We start from the raw sequence: 18,625 nt of genomic DNA, 5'->3' as shown, positions 1-18,625 counted from the left end.
TAGACTTCAGGAGGAGAAGCCAGGAAAAGAGAAAAGGGAGTAGCCAGGAAAGGAAATTTGGAAACAGTAGTGCCTCTGAAGAAAGCAAAAGGAGAAGGGAGTGGCCATCTGTATCAAGTGATGCTGAGAAGTGAGTAGGATAAAGACAGAGAACTGGCCCCAATCCATTGACCTTGGCAAGAGTGGTGCCCTTGCCAGGGAATGGTGAGGACAAAAGCAAGACTGTAGCAGTTTAAGGAGAGAAGGGAGCTGGCAGAGCTATGGGAGCACTTTGGTCCCACACCTATTTAGTGGTAGAATTCGAAGTGCCCCAAATATTGATTTTGGTGGTGATTTAAGATCATGGCATACGGTCCCATCACTTCATGGCAAATAGATGGGGAAACAGTGGCTGACTTTATTTTTCTGGGCTCCAAAATCACTGCAGATGGTGATTGAAGCCATGAAATTAAAAGACGCTTACTCCTTGGAAGGAAAGTTATGACCAACCTAGACAGCACATTAAAAAGCAGAGACATTACTTTGGAAACAAAGGTCTGTCTAGTCAAGGCTATGGTTTTTCCAGTGGTCATGTATGGATGTGAGAGTTGGACTATAAAGAAAGCTGAGCACCGAAGAATTGATGCTTTTGAACTGTGGTGTTGGAGAAGACTCTTGGGAGTCCCTTGAATTGCAAGGAGATCCAACCAGTCCATCCTAAAGGAGATCAGTCCTGGGTGTTCATTGGAAGGACTGATGGTGAAACTGAAACTCCAATACTTTGGCCACCTGATGCAAAGAGCTGACTCATTGGAAAAGACCCTGATGCTGGGAAAGATTGAGGGCAGGAGGAGAAGGGGACGACAGAGGATGAGATGGTTGGATGGCATCACCTACTCGATGGACATGGGTTTGGGTGGACTCTGGGAGTTGGTGATGGACAGGGAGGCCTGGAGTGCTGCGGTTCATGGGTCGCTAAGAGTCGGACACACTGAGTGACTGAACTGAACTGAACATGTCAAAACTTATAGCATTCACTTTGCAGTTTATTGGTTATCTATTGTATTAATATATAAAGTTTACCTTAAGTCAGTTACACCTTGGAAAAGCTGTTACCAAAAAAAAAGTGAACCCAAGCCCCACTGCACTGTGATTCCTGTTTGTTAGGCTACAGTTCCTCGTTTACATCTCTACACTTCGGGATTTTGTGACATATCTCAACACTAGACCGACAAAGCCTCTTCCTGAGTTAGTGGACTTTGCTTTTCTGCTCCTTACCAATCAGAAAGGACTGGTAACAAGGTAGCGTTCAGTTTTGTCTTGTTTTTTTTTTTAAAGACTTCATGGAGAAGGAAATGGCAACCCACTCCGGTACTCTTGCCTGGAAAATTCCATGGACGGAGGAGCCTGGTAAGCTACAGTCCATGGAATCGCAAGAGTTGCACACGACTGAGCAACTTCACTTTTATTAAAAAAAAAAAAAAAAGACTTCACTCTTTCATACTAGTTGGAAATGATTATGTTCTGTCACTTAGTCATGCGGCGTCGTAGAATCATTGGGGTTCCTCGACTGTCTTAAACCTGCTGTCGCGACCCGAGTGGGCGGGCACCAGCCACGCCCTGTCATAGCAGGCCACGCCCCAGCAGGTCTCAGGCACGCCCACTACTGGACGGCGCGGCGGGCACGTGGGCCGTCCAGGGGCGGAGTCGACAGCCCAGACCTAAAGAGCAAGTCTGGTTCCGGGCCCCACGCTACCGGAAGCGGAAATAGCACCCGGCGAAGCCAGAGTTACCATAACTGCCACCGCGATGCCGAAGGGGCCCAAGCAGCAGCCGCCGGAGCCCGAGTGGATCGGGGACGGAGAGACCACGAGCCCCACAGGTAAGGCTGGCAGGCAGAGGAGAAAGAAGGTAGAAAAGAGAAGAGAGAGAAATGTGCGCTGGGTCCTAGGAGAGGGTGGCGGGCGCGAGACTCACCGGGCCGTTCGGGGGGCTACTGCGCATGCGTGCAGTGGGGCCGGAAAGAGTTTGCCCTGGCAGGAGTGCTTTTGGGATGCCGGCGAAAAGAAAAGGTGTCTGGCTGTGAGGCACGAGCTTCAGTAACACCGCGCAAGAGACGGGGAAGAGCGTATGGGGGACTTCCCTTGGTGATCCATTGGTTAAGAATTGACCTGCCGATCCAGGAGGTGCGGGATCGCTGGTGAGGAAGCTAAGATTTCCACAAGCCTCCTGGCCAAAAAAGACAACACATAAAACAGAAGCATTATTGTAACAGATTCAGTAATGACTTTAAAGAGGGTCCGCGTTAAAAAAAAAAACTTAAAAGATTATTCCAAGAAGAGGATATGGTAGGAAGAAGAGATGGGGGAAATGAGAAAAGCACTGTTTTCTTCTCTTTTGGATATCTCGGTCACACCGTATTCCACAACCGGCAGGAATATATAAGCTGTGCCTCGACCTATTCTTCCGTGCCAGCGCAACTCGCACTCACCTGGGGTCCCATCTGCTTCTCAAGAAAGGCTGATTCCTTCATGGAGTCGTGCCTAAGACAGCTTTCATAAGACACCTTTTTGACTCAAGTGGAGCAAGAAGGTAGATACTGGGTGTTGGAATGGAGGATTAAGTTTTACTTAAAAACAGCTAATGTTTGTTGAGCCACTTGTTTTTAATTATGCATTGTGCTTTGGAGAAGGGACAAAAAAATATGAAGACCTTCTCCCAGACTTGAAGGTACTTCAAGAGAGAGATAAGATGGATGGAAATAATTATAGTGGGTAAACAGTGACTAATTTTACAGAGCTGGAGATGTAGGGATGAAAAGACTTGCCTATGGAGAAGGGGCAAGTCTAGTGTAGGGGACAGAGCTTTAGTCAGGGAATGTGCTTGAGAATGCTGTGGGACTAGAGAAGACAGGGGCAACATATAGGCAGATAGGATGGGAGCGTCAGCAAAGCCTCCCAGGAATATGTGATAGCTGAGTTCATTCTCGAAGGATCATTATGAGTTAGCAAGGGGAAGAAGGTTCTAAGCAAGCAGAGGGTACAGTTAATGCAAAGATAGAGATGTAGTTGAGCCTGGCTGGTTCCCAGTATTGTACTGACTTATGTGATGGTATTGAAAAGAAGTGCAAGACAAGATACTGAAAGGCTTTATACAGTATTCCAAGGAATTTAATCCTAAAGATGTTAAGAAGGAAGACCCATTGAAGTGCATAGAAATGATTGGAGTCAGGGAGACCATTTAGGAGGCTCTGGTAAAGATCCCTGTGAGAAGTGATAAGAGAGGAAGTCAGGGCATTGACTAGAGCTGGGAACCAACTAAGGGGAGAAGAATTAAGGCTGACATCACTTGAATAATTCCGTGGGTACTAGGCTCTTCATTGAAAGCTGTAATGGGCTATGGGTTGGGAAGCAGGAAGAGGTAAGGTCAGCTATTGAATGCTAAACTGGAGATTTCTGAGATGGCAAGGAGTTTGTTCAGTGGCCATGGAGAGAGCGGTAGACTGGGAGTGAGGACACAGGTGTAGTTGAGCTGTTGGATCCGAGGAGTCCCCTAGAGAGTGTCTGGATTGAAGTGAAAAGAGGTCTAAGATGGGAACCCAAGAGAATGTCAACAATTAAGGGAAGACATATAGGGAAGGAGGCTGAGGAGATGAGACTAAGAAAGGCGAGCAGCCAGAGAAACTAGAGGCAGACCATTAGGATCCCTGACGCTAAGTAACAACAGGAGAGAAGAATGAAAATAATGAGGGAATTAGCATGGAATGTTGCTGAGTAATCAAGCAAAATAAGGACTACAAAAAACCCCCCACAACAACAGCCCTTTTTGAATTGAACAACTAAGAGGATGGTGGCAGCTTTGACAAAAGTAGTGTTCATTAGAAAGTAAGTCAGATTGTGGTATATTCAAAAAGGAATGGAAGACGAGGAGGGGGGCTAGTGTGGACTGCACTTTTGAGACTCAGTGAAGACAAGAATAGAAACAGTAATTGGGTGGGGGGGAGTGTAAGTTTTCAGAAAGTGCCTCACTTGGCTTTGAAATGAAGAACCGCTTCAGTGGTGTCCTTACTAAAGGCAGGAGCCATTGTGGTGGGGTAAGATGTAGATGGTACAGAGTAGCTTTAGCCACACTTAGCCTTTTCCTGCTCCTGGGTGATAATACTTCTCACACTTGAACCAGTGGTCAGGAGGCGTGGTTGTATTAGTCCGTGGAGAGAAATTAGTGTCTGAGTCACTTCTGAGTGTTGTCAGAGTGAGCTGATCGCATCATTCCGGCTTGTGTACTACAATGGGTCCTCCCTCTTAGTGGCTTTAGGATTAGAGTCCTCAGAATAGCATATATAGGAAGTCTTTCATTATTTCTCCACATCTTTTCAGTTCCATCACACTAGTCACCCCGTACAGGGATCAGATTTTGAAGTGTGTTCAGGGTGGAGGTCACTGATTAAGCAAAGACAGGCATAAAAGCATGCCTGGGAGTTACCAAGGAGCAGGGAAAAGCCAGTGTCCACAACATGAGTGTGGATGAGGGAAAAAGGAGAAGAAATAGGATACGCCCTTCTCGTTTGTGAGGCCCTAAATTATAGGGCTTGACCTTCATTTTATCCACTTTTTGACACTGTAGATGCTCAGCATCTGAATAAATGATTGTTTTGGACTCGGTGGCATTCTGGTCTGAGAATACTTAATGTGGTAGATAGCAGAAGGCTTTGTTTTTGTTTGGGGATGGGGGAAATTAAGTGACTCCAGGAGTGCCTTTGGATAGAATCGAATAGCAGTAGGCGGTGGGATGGTTAGGGGTGAATGTGATGGTAGATAGGCCTAGGAGTAGAGAGAAATCACGAGGCTGTTGGCTGCCTCCCCGTCTTATGTTGGGAAGGAGTTAGACGTAACCCTCCATCTTCAGGGAAAAGGAAAGGAGATGGACAGAAAGGAGAGGCTGGGATTTGTCAGTGAACTTTTTTCAACTTCCCACTTTGCTCCCTGGGAACACGAGCTAAGCAGTGTCTCAGGTCACTCTGAGATGAAGGACCGATGCCCAGTTAAGCCTAACACAGCACAGTTTGTGCCGGAAGTGCAAGCGGAGCAGGTGCGGCAGAGACCCAGGTGTTTGTTGACTTAGCAGATGGCTTTGTTTTCATGGTCTGCAGGTTCTAAAAATGACATATAATACTTTGTCCTACTTTTCTCCCTCATGGATGACTGGAGTGGGGAAAGGTCTTTCTCTCTCAGTATATCCTGAGTTATTCATGGTACCACTAGCTCAGCTAATTTTGCCACTTAATAACATTGGCATCATCTCTGAAAACTGTCTTACTTCCCACCTCTGCCATCACCTTGTGGATTCTCCTTTGCTGCCTCCCACTAGACCAGCCACGATTGTCTGTCTCATGGGACAGTGTCCAGGGAGGGAGCTAGAAAAACAGTGACTAGGGAGGGTAGAGTCCACTGAGGATTGGCAGGTGAGATCAGGGTGGCTTTGGAATTTGCACATCATCATTTACAACATCTGCTTAACCCTTCTAGACAAAGTGGTGAAGAAAGGGAAGAAGGACAAGAAGACCAAAAAGACGGTGAGGCAGTGAGGGGTGAGGAGAGGGGACTGTGGTGTTTCCGAGCAGAAGGTGGCACTGTGAAGTCGGTGGGGGCAGGAGGGAGGGGAAGAGGTCTTGTCGGGAGAGGGAGCAAGGTGGGATGATGTGCATGGCAGGTCCCTGGGTACATGCGTGGTGGTGAAGGGCTTGATTGGTCTCTGAGCTGTGTTTACCTAGATCTTAACTCCTGTTGTAGTTCTTCGAGGAGCTGGCAGTAGAAGACAAACAGGCTGGGGAAGAAGAGAAAGTGCTCAAGGAGAAGGAGCAGCAACAGCAGCAGCAGCAGCAGCAGCAGCAGGTACGGGTGTCAGCAGACCCACCACTCCCTGGAGGCATCTTCGGTCCGCCAGCCCCTCCACAGCCCACGCTAGTTCACTCAGCTGACGGGGAGCGCACTCTGGGGCAGAGATACAGCAGCGGCCCAGGCTTCATTCTCTCACCCTGTTTGGCTTTCAGCAGCAAAAAAAGAAGCGAGACACCCGAAAAGGGAGGCGGAAAAAGGATGTGGATGATGATGGAGAGGAGAAGGAGCTCATGGAGCGTCTTAAGAAGCTGTCAGTACCAGCCAGCGATGAGGAGGACGAGGGTAAATGCACTGAGGGGAGATGGGTACCTGGAACCCTTGAGTCAGGAAGAGTCAAGGGTTCATTCCTTGATCTTGGAGTTGGAGTAGATTGAGGAGTGGACATGGCCATTCTCTTTCCCAGCTCACCTTCTCCCCTTGTCATTTCAGTACCTGCCCCAGTACCCCGAGGAGGGAAGAAAACCAAGGTAAGCCATCTGTATCAGTGGTAGACAGAGACCCCAGGGGTGCAGCCTTGACCATCCTACTGACTTCTGCCCTTTCATTCTCCAGGGTGGTAATGTTTTTGCGGCCCTGATTCAGGATCAGAGTGAAGATGAGGAGGAAGAGGAGGAAAAACATCCTCCTAAGCCGGCCAAGCCAGAGAAGAATCGGATGAATAAGGTGATATGGCTCTGTCAAGTCCCTCCCACCCCATGTGGCACCTCTGGCTACAGTGTGGTGATTCCCTGGCTTCTTTTCATGCTTTCAACTAGCTTTTCTAGGCCAGGCCAGTCTTGCTTATACTGTCAGCTTATCCTGTCAAAGTCAGCTTTTTTAAAAGTATTATCACTCCGAAATTTACAGTGATTCTGTTGCTTTCAAACTCAAAATCTAAACCAAAGACTTTGAAGTCTTTGCCCTTCCACCAGGACCCCCCTGCAGGATTGCTTGGGACTTGCCTTGTGTACCAGTCAGCCTCATCACGTTTTAATCCGGCCTGACTGTGTGCTGGAGCCTTTATTTTTTACCACTAAGCCACCAGAGAAGCCTGAAGCCTTTATTCTTTATGCTTTCTCTTCTTCCTAGAACACTTTCTCCAAGCCCACGACCACTCTCTGCTTTCAACATTTGCCCTCTGCAGGAAGCCCTCCAGTGTTAGGGCCATCCCATCTGCGTGGCTCATTTGTCTAACTTGCAGTCCCTCAGCTTCGCCGTTATTCTCTTCTCGTCTCTTCACTGTCTGTCTCCCGCTGGAGGCCAGGTTTTTTCTGGGTCTCATTTTCTCCCTGGCAGACTTAGTACAGTTAACTGCTACTCCTGGACTACCTAGAAATTCTTGTCAAGCTATAGTATAGCAAATTAATTTGTGTGTCTGTGTGTGTCTTTTCCAGGCTGTATCTCAGGAACAACAGCCAGGGTTGAAGGGCAAAAAGACAAAGGAGGAGAAGTCAAAGGGGAAGGCCAAGGTGAGGGAACACTGGTGGGAGGTGGGCTGGTCTCAAGAATCAGAGCATTACACCTGACCTGCTGGATTTTCCCTGTAGCCTCAAAATAAATTTGCTGCTCTGGAAAGTGAAGAGGAGGAGGAGGATGAAGAGGAAGTAACAAAAGAAAAGGAACCGCCCAAGCAAGGGAAGGAGAAGGCCAAGAAGGCAGAGCAGGTGTGTGTTTCGGTGCTGGGGGGAGGTGGGCTGAGGGGCTCAGGCTTGGTGGCCCTTGGGCCAGGGGCAGGACGTGAGCTGTGACCTGGGGCGCTCTTACTCCCCAGAGCAGAGGTTGGCAAACTTCTGTAAAGGACTTCCTAGTAAACACTTTGGACTTACAGACCGCATACAATCTCTGATACATATTTTTCTTTTCTGTTTTTGGAAAGACTCTTCAAAAATGTAAAAGCCATTCTTAGTTCAAGTGCCCTAATTTGCACCTCTTGATCCAGAAGAGGAAGGGACACAGCTGGCACCCTCAGCCCAGGTTCTGGCTCTGCCACTCCCTGTGTGATCTTGAGTATGTCTTGCCACCTCTTCAGGCCTCACTCTTCTCATCTGTGTCATCGAGTGACCTCTGAGCTCCCCTGTACCGCCAGCACCTGCTAGTTCTCATTCTGTTGGCTCTGCACAGGGCTTCTGGACCTCTGCTTTGCATGTTTACCTGCAGAGAAACTCGTCTGATACATGAGGAAGAGAACCTGTTCCTTTTGTTTTACCTTCAGTTACAGTGTATTGACAGTTACATAGGTACAGGTACATACACACCTTTACACTTCAGGTATACATACGTAGGTACCTTCCTGGTGGCACAGATGGATACAGGGCTACAAGGAAACCAGAGTGGGTATGAGAATGTGAGCACCGCCAAGATATTTCAGGATTCTGGGAGAGAGACAGAGCTGACCGTGGAGCTGGCAGTGGATGACGTGAAGTTCTCAAAGGGCTCCCTTGTTTTTACCATCACCTGGTTCTCACAGGGCTCAGAGGAAGGAGAAGAGGAGGAGGAAGAAGGGGAGTCCAAAGCTGATGACCCCTATGCTCACCTTAGCAAGAAGGAGAAGAAGAAACTCAAGAAACAAGTAAGACGTTGGGTTCTTAGCAGTCAAAGGCGGGAGAAGTTTTTGTTTTAATGTTTCAAGTAGGGGACACGTGAAGGGAGAGCTTTGGGTGCTGGGTTGAATGCAACAGCTGGAGTAAGGAAACAGTTGTTCTGTGAGCACAGTGTCATGGTGTCTGGTGACATGGGTCTGTGTTGTGGCAACGGGAAAGTGGCAGGCAGTGGCCTCAACTGTGATCTTTCCTTCCTTCTCAGATGGAGTATGAGCGCCAGGTGGCTTCGTTAAAAGCAGCCAATGCTGCTGAAAATGACTTCTCTGTGTCACAAGCAGAGGTGTCTTCCCGCCAGGCCATGCTAGAAAATGCCTCTGACATCAAGGTAAGGTGCGAAGGGGCCCCTCCTACCAGCTCAGCCAGGGACCTGCCGCTTCTCCCCTTCCCTTGAGAGGCCACGGTGACTGAGGAAGTGGGTAGGAGGAGGAGGTCCACTGGGAAGAAAGCTGGGAGGTATTCTCCACATCTTGAATTCTCCCAGCCTGTGCAAGAAGTTAGAAGAACCAGCATAGGGGTCCAGCTTTGGAGGGAAGCAGGTTGGGACAGGCTGGTCACGCTTAGGGTGTGGACTCTGATTAGAGGCAGTGAATGGGGAGGGGGCTTCCCTGCAGAGAAAAAGGTGCAGCTGCTAGACGTATGGAAGGGAGTTCTCTTGTACTCACTCTTTGCTGACCATCGCAGCTGGAGAAGTTCAGCATCTCGGCCCACGGCAAGGAGCTGTTCGTCAATGCAGACCTGTACATCGTCGCCGGCCGCCGCTACGGGCTGGTGGGACCCAATGGGTGAGGAGAGGAGGGGCTGGAGCTGTGAGAGAGGAGGGGCCAGAGGGAGAAGAGACTTGTTCTGGGAGGCGGCCTGGTCCTCAAAGCTCTCATTCCCCAGCAAGGGCAAGACCACTCTCCTCAAGCACATCGCCAACCGAGCCCTGAGCATCCCTCCCAACATCGACGTGCTGCTGTGCGAGCAGGGTGAGGCTGCTAGTGGCAGAGGAGCTGGTGGCGAGGGGGAAACTCAGGGGCTTGCGAGGGGCTGCCACTGGGGTATGTGAGCCAGCCAAGAACAGAAGAGCCCGTGGTTGTGAAGTTGGAGGGGTTATGTTGGGAGACTGGGGACTGGGAAACGGGTGCCACAGAAGTGGGGGGTGCGGTGAGAGGCTGGAACAAGTGCCGAGAGCTGGGCAGGGTCAGGCAGTCCAGAAACGGAGCTGCAGGGAAGAGGGGGTGGGAGCCTTGCCCCTGGGCGCACCCTGACTGCTCCCCGGCCCCCAGAGGTGGTAGCTGACGAGACGCCAGCCGTGCAGGCTGTCCTTCGAGCGGACACCAAGCGCTTGAAGCTGCTGGAAGAGGAGCGGCGGCTTCAGGGACAGCTGGAGCAGGGCGACGACACGGCTGCTGAGAGGCTCGAGAAGGTAGAGGAGATGGCGCAGGGGACACGGGCTAAGACTGGGGGCTCCCGGGACCCCCAACATGTGTCCTCTTCTCCCTCCTCCCAGGTGTACGAGGAATTGCGGGCCACCGGGGCGGCTGCTGCAGAGGCCAAAGCCCGCCGGATCCTGGCTGGGCTGGGCTTTGACCCTGAGATGCAAAATCGACCCACACAGAAGTTCTCGGGGGGCTGGCGCATGCGTGTCTCCTTGGCCAGGTGGGCTCCCACCCCCTGCCCTCCCGGCCTCTGCCCACACTTCCGTTCTTGCTGTCTTCTTCCTCCCGTACTGTCTGACTTGTCAGATTTGGGGGGCTTCTCTCCCTGTCTTGGGGTGTGTTCTCATCTGTCTCAGGAACTCTTAGGAGAGATTGGGAAGGAGTGTTCATGGTCTCAGGCTCCACTTAGCAGAGGCTTCTGTGGGTTGTCTGAGCAAGGGTCTTCCTCCCACTGACCCTGCCTTCTGCCGCCCACCCTCTAGGGCACTGTTCATGGAGCCCACGCTGCTGATGTTGGACGAGCCCACCAACCACCTGGACCTCAACGCTGTCATCTGGCTCAACAAGTGAGTGGCTCTGGATTATAGGTTTGTATCGCTGGTCTCCACTCTGCCCCTGACAGCTCTCACCCCAGCCTTTCTCTTTCACTTCCTGCCCCTGTCTGCACTCTAACCTGGAGATTGTGACATTTCCACACTCTTTAAAACCCAGCTACCTCCAGGGCTGGCGGAAGACGCTGCTCATCGTCTCCCACGACCAGGGCTTCCTGGATGACGTGTGTACTGACATCATCCATCTTGACGCCCAGCGGCTTCACTACTACAGGGGCAATTACAGTATGTGGGACGTTCGAGGGCGAGGAAAGGGATAGTTCCTGGAGAAGGGCCTGGGAGGGAGGGACACAGGGATGCGGTGATAATTCTGAGTATTTCAGAATTCTGGACATGACCCCTGCCCCCCCCTTCCCCATCCTGCTGGGGACAGGGACAAGCATTGATGACCCCCCGTCCCCTTGCCCCAGTGACCTTCAAGAAGATGTACCAGCAAAAGCAGAAGGAACTGCTGAAGCAATATGAGAAACAGGAGAAAAAGCTGAAGGAGCTAAAGGCGGGTGGCAAGTCCACTAAGCAGGCGGTGAGCGCTGGCTCTTCCTGGGCAGGGATCTTCTCAGGAAAAGGAGGGGGGCTCGGACCCTGTCTGCCATTCAAGGCCTCCCGTCCAAGGCTTGGATGTCTCCCTTTTCCCGTCCTCCTCAGGAGAAGCAAACCAAGGAAGCCTTGACTCGAAAGCAGCAGAAGTGCCGGCGGAAAAACCAGGATGAGGAGTCGCAGGAGGCCCCCGAGCTGCTGAAGCGCCCCAAGGAGTACACCGTGCGCTTCACGTTCCCCGACCCGCCGCCACTCAGCCCTCCGGTGCTGGGCCTGCACGGTGAGCAGCCGCGGTCCTGCCTCACCGCCCCGCCAGGGCTCTCGGGTGCCCTCGGGGGACTCTGAAGAGAAAGTGCTGCTTTTCTTGCCTTCTCAGGTGTGACCTTTGGCTATGAGGGGCAGAAACCACTCTTTAAGAATCTGGATTTTGGCATTGACATGGACTCAAGGAGTGAGTTGGGGGGAGGCTCGGTGCAGGGTTTGGGGTGGGACTCGGGCTGTGGAGCAGGAGCCCCGGGGAGTTTCTGGGGACCTCCCCTCTGACCTCTGTCTTCCCTCTGGCAGTCTGCATCGTGGGCCCTAACGGCGTGGGGAAGAGCACCCTGCTGCTGCTGCTGACAGGCAAGCTGACGCCGGTGAGTCCAGGAGTCAGGGAGGGGCGTGATGACGGGCGAGCAGAGGCATGAGCACACGGCTATCCCTGGAGGCTCCAATGGGGGAGCCCTCTTTTCTGTGGAGAGTTAAATACAGAACTTGTCATGGATGGTTCTTTTCCTTAAAAGGTGCTATAGAGGAGGACAGTTTAGATCAGTCAGGGAGACAGACCTGGAGAAGTGGGCCCAGATGAAGGGCATGCCTCCCCCATCCCGCTTGTGTGTTCTGGTTATATAATCGTTAGAAATTGTGTGAACCAGGGAATTCCTGGCAGTCCAGTAGTTAGGACTTAGGGCTTTTACTGGCATGAGCCCGGGTTAGATCCCTGATCAGGGAACTAAGCAAGGGACAGATGAAAAACAAATTGCATAAGCCGCAGAAAAATCTAGAGATAACCCGTATTAATTTTAATGGATCGTTTTCCTTTTTTTTCCTTACAAGCATATATGTAATTATTTTTCTTAACAAAAGTGGGTTATCCTGTGAATTGTTTTGTAGCTACCTTTTTTCAGATAATGTATTTTAAGCATTTTTTTGTGCCTGTAATCTTATATGCATTTTTCTCATGGATCTGTTATAATTTGTTTCACATCTGTCGTTTAGAACATTTCTGGTTTTTCACTGAAGGACAGTACTATAGTAAAGAGTCTTACTATACTTGTTCATGAATTTAGTTTTTCCTTAAGGTAAATTCCCTAGAATTGCTTTGGGGACTTTTGCGGTATATGTAGTGCTGCTGCTGCTAAGTCGCTTCAGTCGTGTCCAACTCTGTGCAACCCCATTGACAGCAGCCCACCAGGCTTCCCCGTCCCTGGGATTCTCCAGGCAAGAACACTGGAGTGGGTTGCCATTTCCTTCTCTAATATGTAGTGCTAGGTGGTTGTAACCATCTGTCTGCCCTCCAGGCAAGTGTGGAGAAGCCACATTGCCTCACACCCACAGAGTAGATCTTTAGAAAGGTGTCCTAGATCCTCGCACAAACTCATTGCCATCTGAGGTGGAACCCTGAAAAATTCTGGCTGGAAGGCGGGGACAGGGTTTTTCTGCTCATGGTCAGCCTGCTCCTGGTTCTGAATCTCCACTTACCTCCTCGCTTTTCCTCTTGCCTCTGATTTCCTGGCCTGCCGTGGTCCTGTCAGGGACACACCTGTATTATCTTTCTTGGCCTGGCTCATTCCCGGCCCCGTTCTGGTGTTCATTTCCCTTCAGAGTTGGGAGGTGGAGCTGTGGCTCCTCTCCACCCCGCTTACTCCGCCCCACCTTGCTTTTTCCTTGCAGACTCGGGGTGAAATGAGGAAGAACCACCGGCTGGTAAGTGGCTTTGGGAATCAGGTAGTCAGAGGCCGAGAGGAAGTCTGACTTTCATTGACCACCCTCCTCTCCTCTCGGGCAGAAAATTGGCTTCTTCAACCAGCAGTATGCAGAGCAGCTGCGCATGGAGGAGACGCCCACCGAGTACCTGCAGCGGGGCTTCAACTTGCCCTACCAGGATGCGCGAAAGTGTCTGGGCCGCTTCGGCCTGGAGAGCCACGCCCACACCATCCAGATCTGCAAGCTCTCTGGTACTGGGGCCCGAGCAGGCGTCCCCCTCCTCAAAATTCCCTCCCGCACACTGTCCCTCGAGGTGGGAGGGAAGAGGAACCGGGACTCAGGGGACCTCAGCATGCGCGCATGCACTTGTATGCACACGCAGGCGTTCAGGGCTCACCTGCAGACATGTCAGGTGGTGGAAGGTGCAGTGGTTCTCCTTCCCCTTTGCTCCAGGTGGACAGAAAGCCCGAGTTGTGTTTGCAGAGCTGGCCTGTCGGGAGCCCGATGTCCTCATCTTGGTGAGTGAATGGGGCTGCGGGGCGGGGCTGACACCAGGAAAGGTAGGGGTCGTTAACACTTGGTTTCGGGATGCCTCCTCCCCATAGGACGAGCCCACCAATAACCTGGACATCGAGTCTATCGACGCTCTAGGGGAGGCCATCAACGAATACAAGGGTGGTGAGTCAGCTCGGGCCTGCCCTCCTCCTGCCCCGCTTGGGGATGGGACTGTAGGTGTCCTGGGGCTGGGCACCCTCCTCGAAGGTTTTGATTCCCCTCTTCCTTTCTGCCTGTCCTCCATTCTCGCTGTCTTGCCTTGAAGCTGTGATCGTCGTCAGCCACGATGCCCGACTCATCACAGAAACCAACTGCCAGCTGTGGGTGGTGGAGGAGCAGAGTGTTAGCCAGATTGACGGTGACTTCGAAGACTACAAGCGGGAGGTGTTGGAGGCCCTGGGAGAAGTCATGGTCAGCCGGCCCCGAGAGTGAGCTTTCCTTCCTGGACATCCCCTGTCTCCTCTCCACTCGGAAGCTTGCTCTGGTCTGCAGCCGGCGTGGCAGCTGCTCGGGCGTGTGAAAGCGGAGTGTGGTCTTGATGTGACCAGGATATTTGATTGCTTCTTTTTCTCTGAATGACTCGTCTGTTCTGCTTCTCTTGAGATAACTGAGTGGTGCTTGTCCTTGAAGTCCCTCTGTACAGGCAGAGGTGACATTTGTCATCATGGGGTTCCATCCAGCCAGCTCACGCAGCCAGTTGTCTGAGCCTCTGTCCTCACCGGGAAGCCTGCCTCTGGGCCGCCCCAAGCTTCGGGTGCAGCTGCCGTGTGGTCTGAGTGGTGCTGCACTCCTCCGGTGGATTCAGTGCTGACCTAACGGATACCAACAGCTGCTGCTGCTCCTGCCACCCAGGATCTGGTGCCTGCAGTATCTGGTCTGATGGGGGACTTGGGGACAGGAAAGGAATGCTGCTGAACTCGAATCACCCTTTACAAGGGGAAGAAATAAAGGAAAGGAGTTGCCGCCGCCTTGTTGCTGTTTGGAGATTCGTGAGAGCTGGAACTCTTGTGAATCTTGATTTGCTGTGTCCGCTTTTCTAGCAGTGGGTGGCAGCCTGTCTTCCCCACTGGTGCAGGCAGGTGTCACTTGCAGTCTTACCTCACTTTAGGTAGTGCTCGCTGTTTGAGGAGCCTCTCCCTTCCCCCAGCCCTTCAAATGAGTGCTAGGGAAAGGGAGTCCTCCCTTCTAGCTAGGACTAGGACACTCGGGTTTCTCACTATCCAAGCTCCACCCTGGGGTCAGGGACCAGAGTGTCTGTCCCCACAGACACTGTGTAGCACTGTGGGGTATACGGGAAGGGCGCAGACGTGGTCTGCCTTCGTGCATAATCTAGACAGAGAAGACTTAGAAGATGTGAGTGTACAGCGTTGATACAGGTAATTGCCAAATGTGCAGAGTTGTAGATGCTAAGTGGCCTTGAGCTCATAGATGAGAAAGGTTACTCAGAACTTGGTTTTGTGGCAGGATCGCTTGAGGGAGGACCTTGAGAAATAGTAAGGCTTTTAACCATGAGCAGGGAGCCATTTTTGAAATGTAGGAAAAAGAGCGGATCTAAGGAAGAAAGAACTGTTTTGGGAGTTAATGAAGAACATGGCTCGTGTGGCCACTTTTTTTATTAGTGTTAGATTGGAGAGATGGGTTTGGAAAGTAAAACCCAAGTGGTTGGTTGGTGATCATTTCAGTGAGTGATGGGTGAGGTGGACTATATAGACTTACAGCACAGGCCCCAGAAACTTCCTAGTGCGGATGAGGTAATACATCCTGAATTAGGATGTGAGAGGGGTGGAAAGGACGGACAGATGGATAGAGCCAGGTGTGCAAATTGCAGAGAAAACAGGTGCATCCACTTCTCAGGGGAACGTGAAGAACCATCTCAGGGCTTCCTGAGGTGGGATGTCTTAACTTTGGGAAGTTACATTCTGGCCGGAAATACTACTGGACTGCAGTTACAAGGTTTATACTGAAAGTTAAGATTTGGTATGAAGATAGTCACAGAGCTAGTACCATCAGGTACGTGTCCAGCCAGATTAGAAAGGATCTTGGAATTCGAGGGAAAAAAAATCAAGGTCTTATGCCAAGTAAGATGTTACATGTTAAAGTAGTCTCCATAGTAAGGTCCTTTGTAAAACAATGAGAACAGACTTCAAGTCCATGACTAACGGAGTGACCTTGAACTTAGCCTCTTCCTACCTGTTTTCCTCATTTGTGACATGAAGGTGATAAAAAGTACATACCTCACAAGGTTATTAAGATTTTAGATAAGTATAAAGTGTTTTTTTTTTTAATTACATGTATTTCATGTACAACTTAACACTTTGCACTTCAGTTGTTCAGTAGTATAGATGAGATGATATATAAAACAGAGGAATGTTATAAGATGAACACCAGAATTTTGCATTTCAAGTATTTGATGCTAATTTCACTACAAATACTTCAGATACTGAAAGTAACTTCCATCCACAGGCAGAAGTTTTGTTTCCTCAATATATATACTGTTGTAATGCACCTAAATCTGGACAAAAGAATGCGCTTCTCCAGAAAGGGGAGCCTAATACAGTACAGTGTATGGCTAACCCAAAGCCTGAAAAATGAAATTTCATTAACAAAATTAAATGTTTGTATTCATGACAGTCTTTGTCACCTACAAATCAGGCACCAATGTGGTTCATAATGAGCACTTTGGAATGGTTCAAAAAACTCCTGATTATTCTGCACACCTTCCCAATGAGGAAACAGAGACCCTGAGCTGCCCCTGGCCACCCAGCCTGGAGGAGACTGTTCCTGCGACGGCAGCCCTTGTTTTCTGACCCCAGCACCCTGGGCATTCTCCCTGGGCTGTAGGATGTGGACAGATCCTCACTATTTCTCAAGGTCCTCCCTTACGTGATCCTGCCAAATCATCAGATTCTAGGTAATCTTTCTCTCTTCTGAGCTCAAGGCAACTTAGAATCTACAACGCCACACGTTTGGCAATGTGGACAAGGTGACGGAAGGATGAGTCCTCAGGGGGCACGAGAGCCAGGACAGGTGTTTTAGGGAAGACTGTCACGTCAGCAATACAGTGGGAAAGGGGAACGCCAGGGAGGAGCACCGTGGCCATGAGCGCCGTGGCTGTGCAGAACTCAGAGGAGGCCTGGGTACGTGAGAAGTGGTCCTTGTGAGGCCAGTGCTGATGCAGCAGCTCAGATGCTTGAACTAGCTGCTCTAGGACCATGGTTCTCAACGTGTCCTAGACCAGCAGCAGCAGCAGCACCCAGAGTTTGCTAGAAATGCAAAGATAGGGTTGACACAGAGGTCAGAAGTTACAAGGTTATTTGGGGGGTGGGGGTGGAAACGGAATAAGAAGGAAGAAGAGGTCAGTTGGAACAGGAGAGCTGTGCCTGCAAGGCTTGGTGAAGAAGCAGAAATGGGCACAGTAGCGCCTTTGGAGTTTGTCACAGGAAACGGTGTTAGAGTGGAAGGTAGGGTCGCCTTTAGTGTGAGTGATAAGGGAAGACTTCTCAGGAAGTAACACTAAAGACAAGGCCTGTAGGTGGACAAGGAACCAACTAGATGGATAAGAAAGAGCCTTCATGGAAGGGACCAGAATGTGCAATGGCTCAGAAGCTGGAAAGAGCTGGTCCTGGAAGATGGCTTGAGCTTAGAGCTTGAGCAGCAGCCAGGACACATGAGGCCTTACACACCTTGATAGGGAGTTAGGATATGGTTCTAGGAGCATTAGAAGGCCATTGGAGTGTATGCAGGAGTGTGAATTTTCACAAAATTGTTCTGGCTGCTGGGTAGAGTGGTGGGTGGGGGGTGATAGGGAGAGGAGATGCCAGGAGTGCTGTTAGATATTCCTTTGGGCAGGAGAAGATACCCTCCCTCTTCTAAGAAAGGAAGGGAGATAACGTGAATGCAGATATTTTCAGGTGAAGAGAAGAAGCGGTGCTCACTTGGCATGGGGCTGACTTTCTCAGAGGATTTGGTGCCAGAGAGTCAGTAGGAGTTAGGAAGTTTGCCAGCCAGCTGTGAATGTTGAATCAGTGCTAGTAATTTGTACTAGGCCAAGATGGTAGGATTTCATGATTTTTCAACATTAGGTGTACTGCCTGGGAGCAGGAATGGGAGAAAGAATAATGGTGATTCAGAATTGGAGATGGAACCAGTGTGCTTAGGGAAGGGTTGACAGAGGAGTCAAAAGTTAAAAGGTAATTTTGGGGCTGGGGGTGGAAATGGAATAAGAGGAGGAACAGACCACCTGAAACAAGGAGAGATGTGTCTGCAGGGCTTCACTTCAGTCGTGCAGTCGTGTCCGACTGCGACCCCATGAACTGCAGCACGCCAGGCCTCCCTGTCCATCACCAACTCCCGGAGTTCACTCAAACTCACGTCCATCGAGTCGGTGATGCCATCCAAGCATCTTATCCTCTGTCGTCCCCTTCTCCTGCCCTCAATCTTTCCCAGCATCAGGGTCTTTTCAAATGAGTCAGCAAGGCTCAGAGAAACAGAAATAGGTACGTGGGTACAGTGACATGGACCAGATGCTCAAGCTCTCTCCCTGCCTTAAAAAAGGAAACTCTCAAGTGACAGGTTATTTTGGATTTTCATGGAGAATTTGCAAGAAAAATAGCTGAATTTAGTTTTAAAATAGAAAAAAAGGAGTTCTCTTAAAAGGTTTTTGTGGCCTGTTGCAGGAGATGGAAGAAGGGGAGAAGCAGGCAGTCGATGGAACCAGAAGCACAAGAATTTTAAACTTTTTTTCACTTGAGCTGTGTACTTAGTTGGTTATTTCTTAGCGTGGCCCTTGTATTATGTCTTCTCAGGTCCTCTCCCAGTGCACAGAGCAATAGGATGACTGAACACTCTCCCAAGAAGGGGCAAAAGGATAAAATAAGCCAGTGCAGGTGGCACGTGTGACGTTTAGGGAATTGCTGTCCTCTTGTGGCCAATCCTGGAAACAACAGCCAAGAAACTTGTGTTCTAGGGCTGTGTCCTTTTAGTGTTTTCCAGATCAGCAATCAGCAACACTTGGGAATATGTTAGAAATGTAGAATCTTGGAATTCATCCCAGACATACTGAATCAGAAAATTTGCTGAAC

The 18,625-nt window shown here is 50.3% G+C and overlaps 1 protein-coding gene across 2 annotated transcripts; it reads left to right on the top strand.

Annotated features, from left to right (window-relative positions):
• Nucleotides 1-1,708: 1,708 nt before the first annotated feature.
• ABCF1 (ATP binding cassette subfamily F member 1) lies at nt 1,709-14,512 on the top strand. Of its 2 annotated transcripts, none has more exons than XM_019985789.2 (25): nt 1,709-1,861; nt 5,505-5,551; nt 5,769-5,870; nt 6,029-6,158; nt 6,306-6,343; nt 6,429-6,539; nt 7,250-7,324; nt 7,403-7,519; nt 8,323-8,424; nt 8,658-8,780; nt 9,137-9,237; nt 9,338-9,423; nt 9,724-9,863; nt 9,948-10,096; nt 10,359-10,442; nt 10,588-10,712; nt 10,898-11,010; nt 11,133-11,304; nt 11,401-11,475; nt 11,589-11,659; nt 12,957-12,989; nt 13,072-13,240; nt 13,443-13,507; nt 13,595-13,667; nt 13,810-14,512. In XM_019985789.2, exons 1-25 carry the CDS (start codon nt 1,789-1,791, stop codon nt 13,974-13,976), a joined length of 2,541 nt encoding a protein of 846 aa, XP_019841348.2. In that variant the 5' UTR covers nt 1,709-1,788; the 3' UTR covers nt 13,977-14,512. The 2 variants fall into 2 exon arrangements, with proteins under 2 accessions (XP_019841348.2, XP_019841349.2); XM_019985790.2 differs by having other exon boundaries at nt 1,710-1,861; nt 6,032-6,158.
• Nucleotides 14,513-18,625: the final 4,113 nt, after the last annotated feature.

The sequence above is a fragment of the Bos indicus genome, chromosome 23 (genome assembly GCF_029378745.1).
Source record: "Bos indicus isolate NIAB-ARS_2022 breed Sahiwal x Tharparkar chromosome 23, NIAB-ARS_B.indTharparkar_mat_pri_1.0, whole genome shotgun sequence".
Classification (NCBI taxonomy): domain Eukaryota; kingdom Metazoa; phylum Chordata; class Mammalia; order Artiodactyla; family Bovidae; genus Bos; species Bos indicus.
This window is presented reverse-complemented; position numbering and strand designations above follow the sequence as displayed.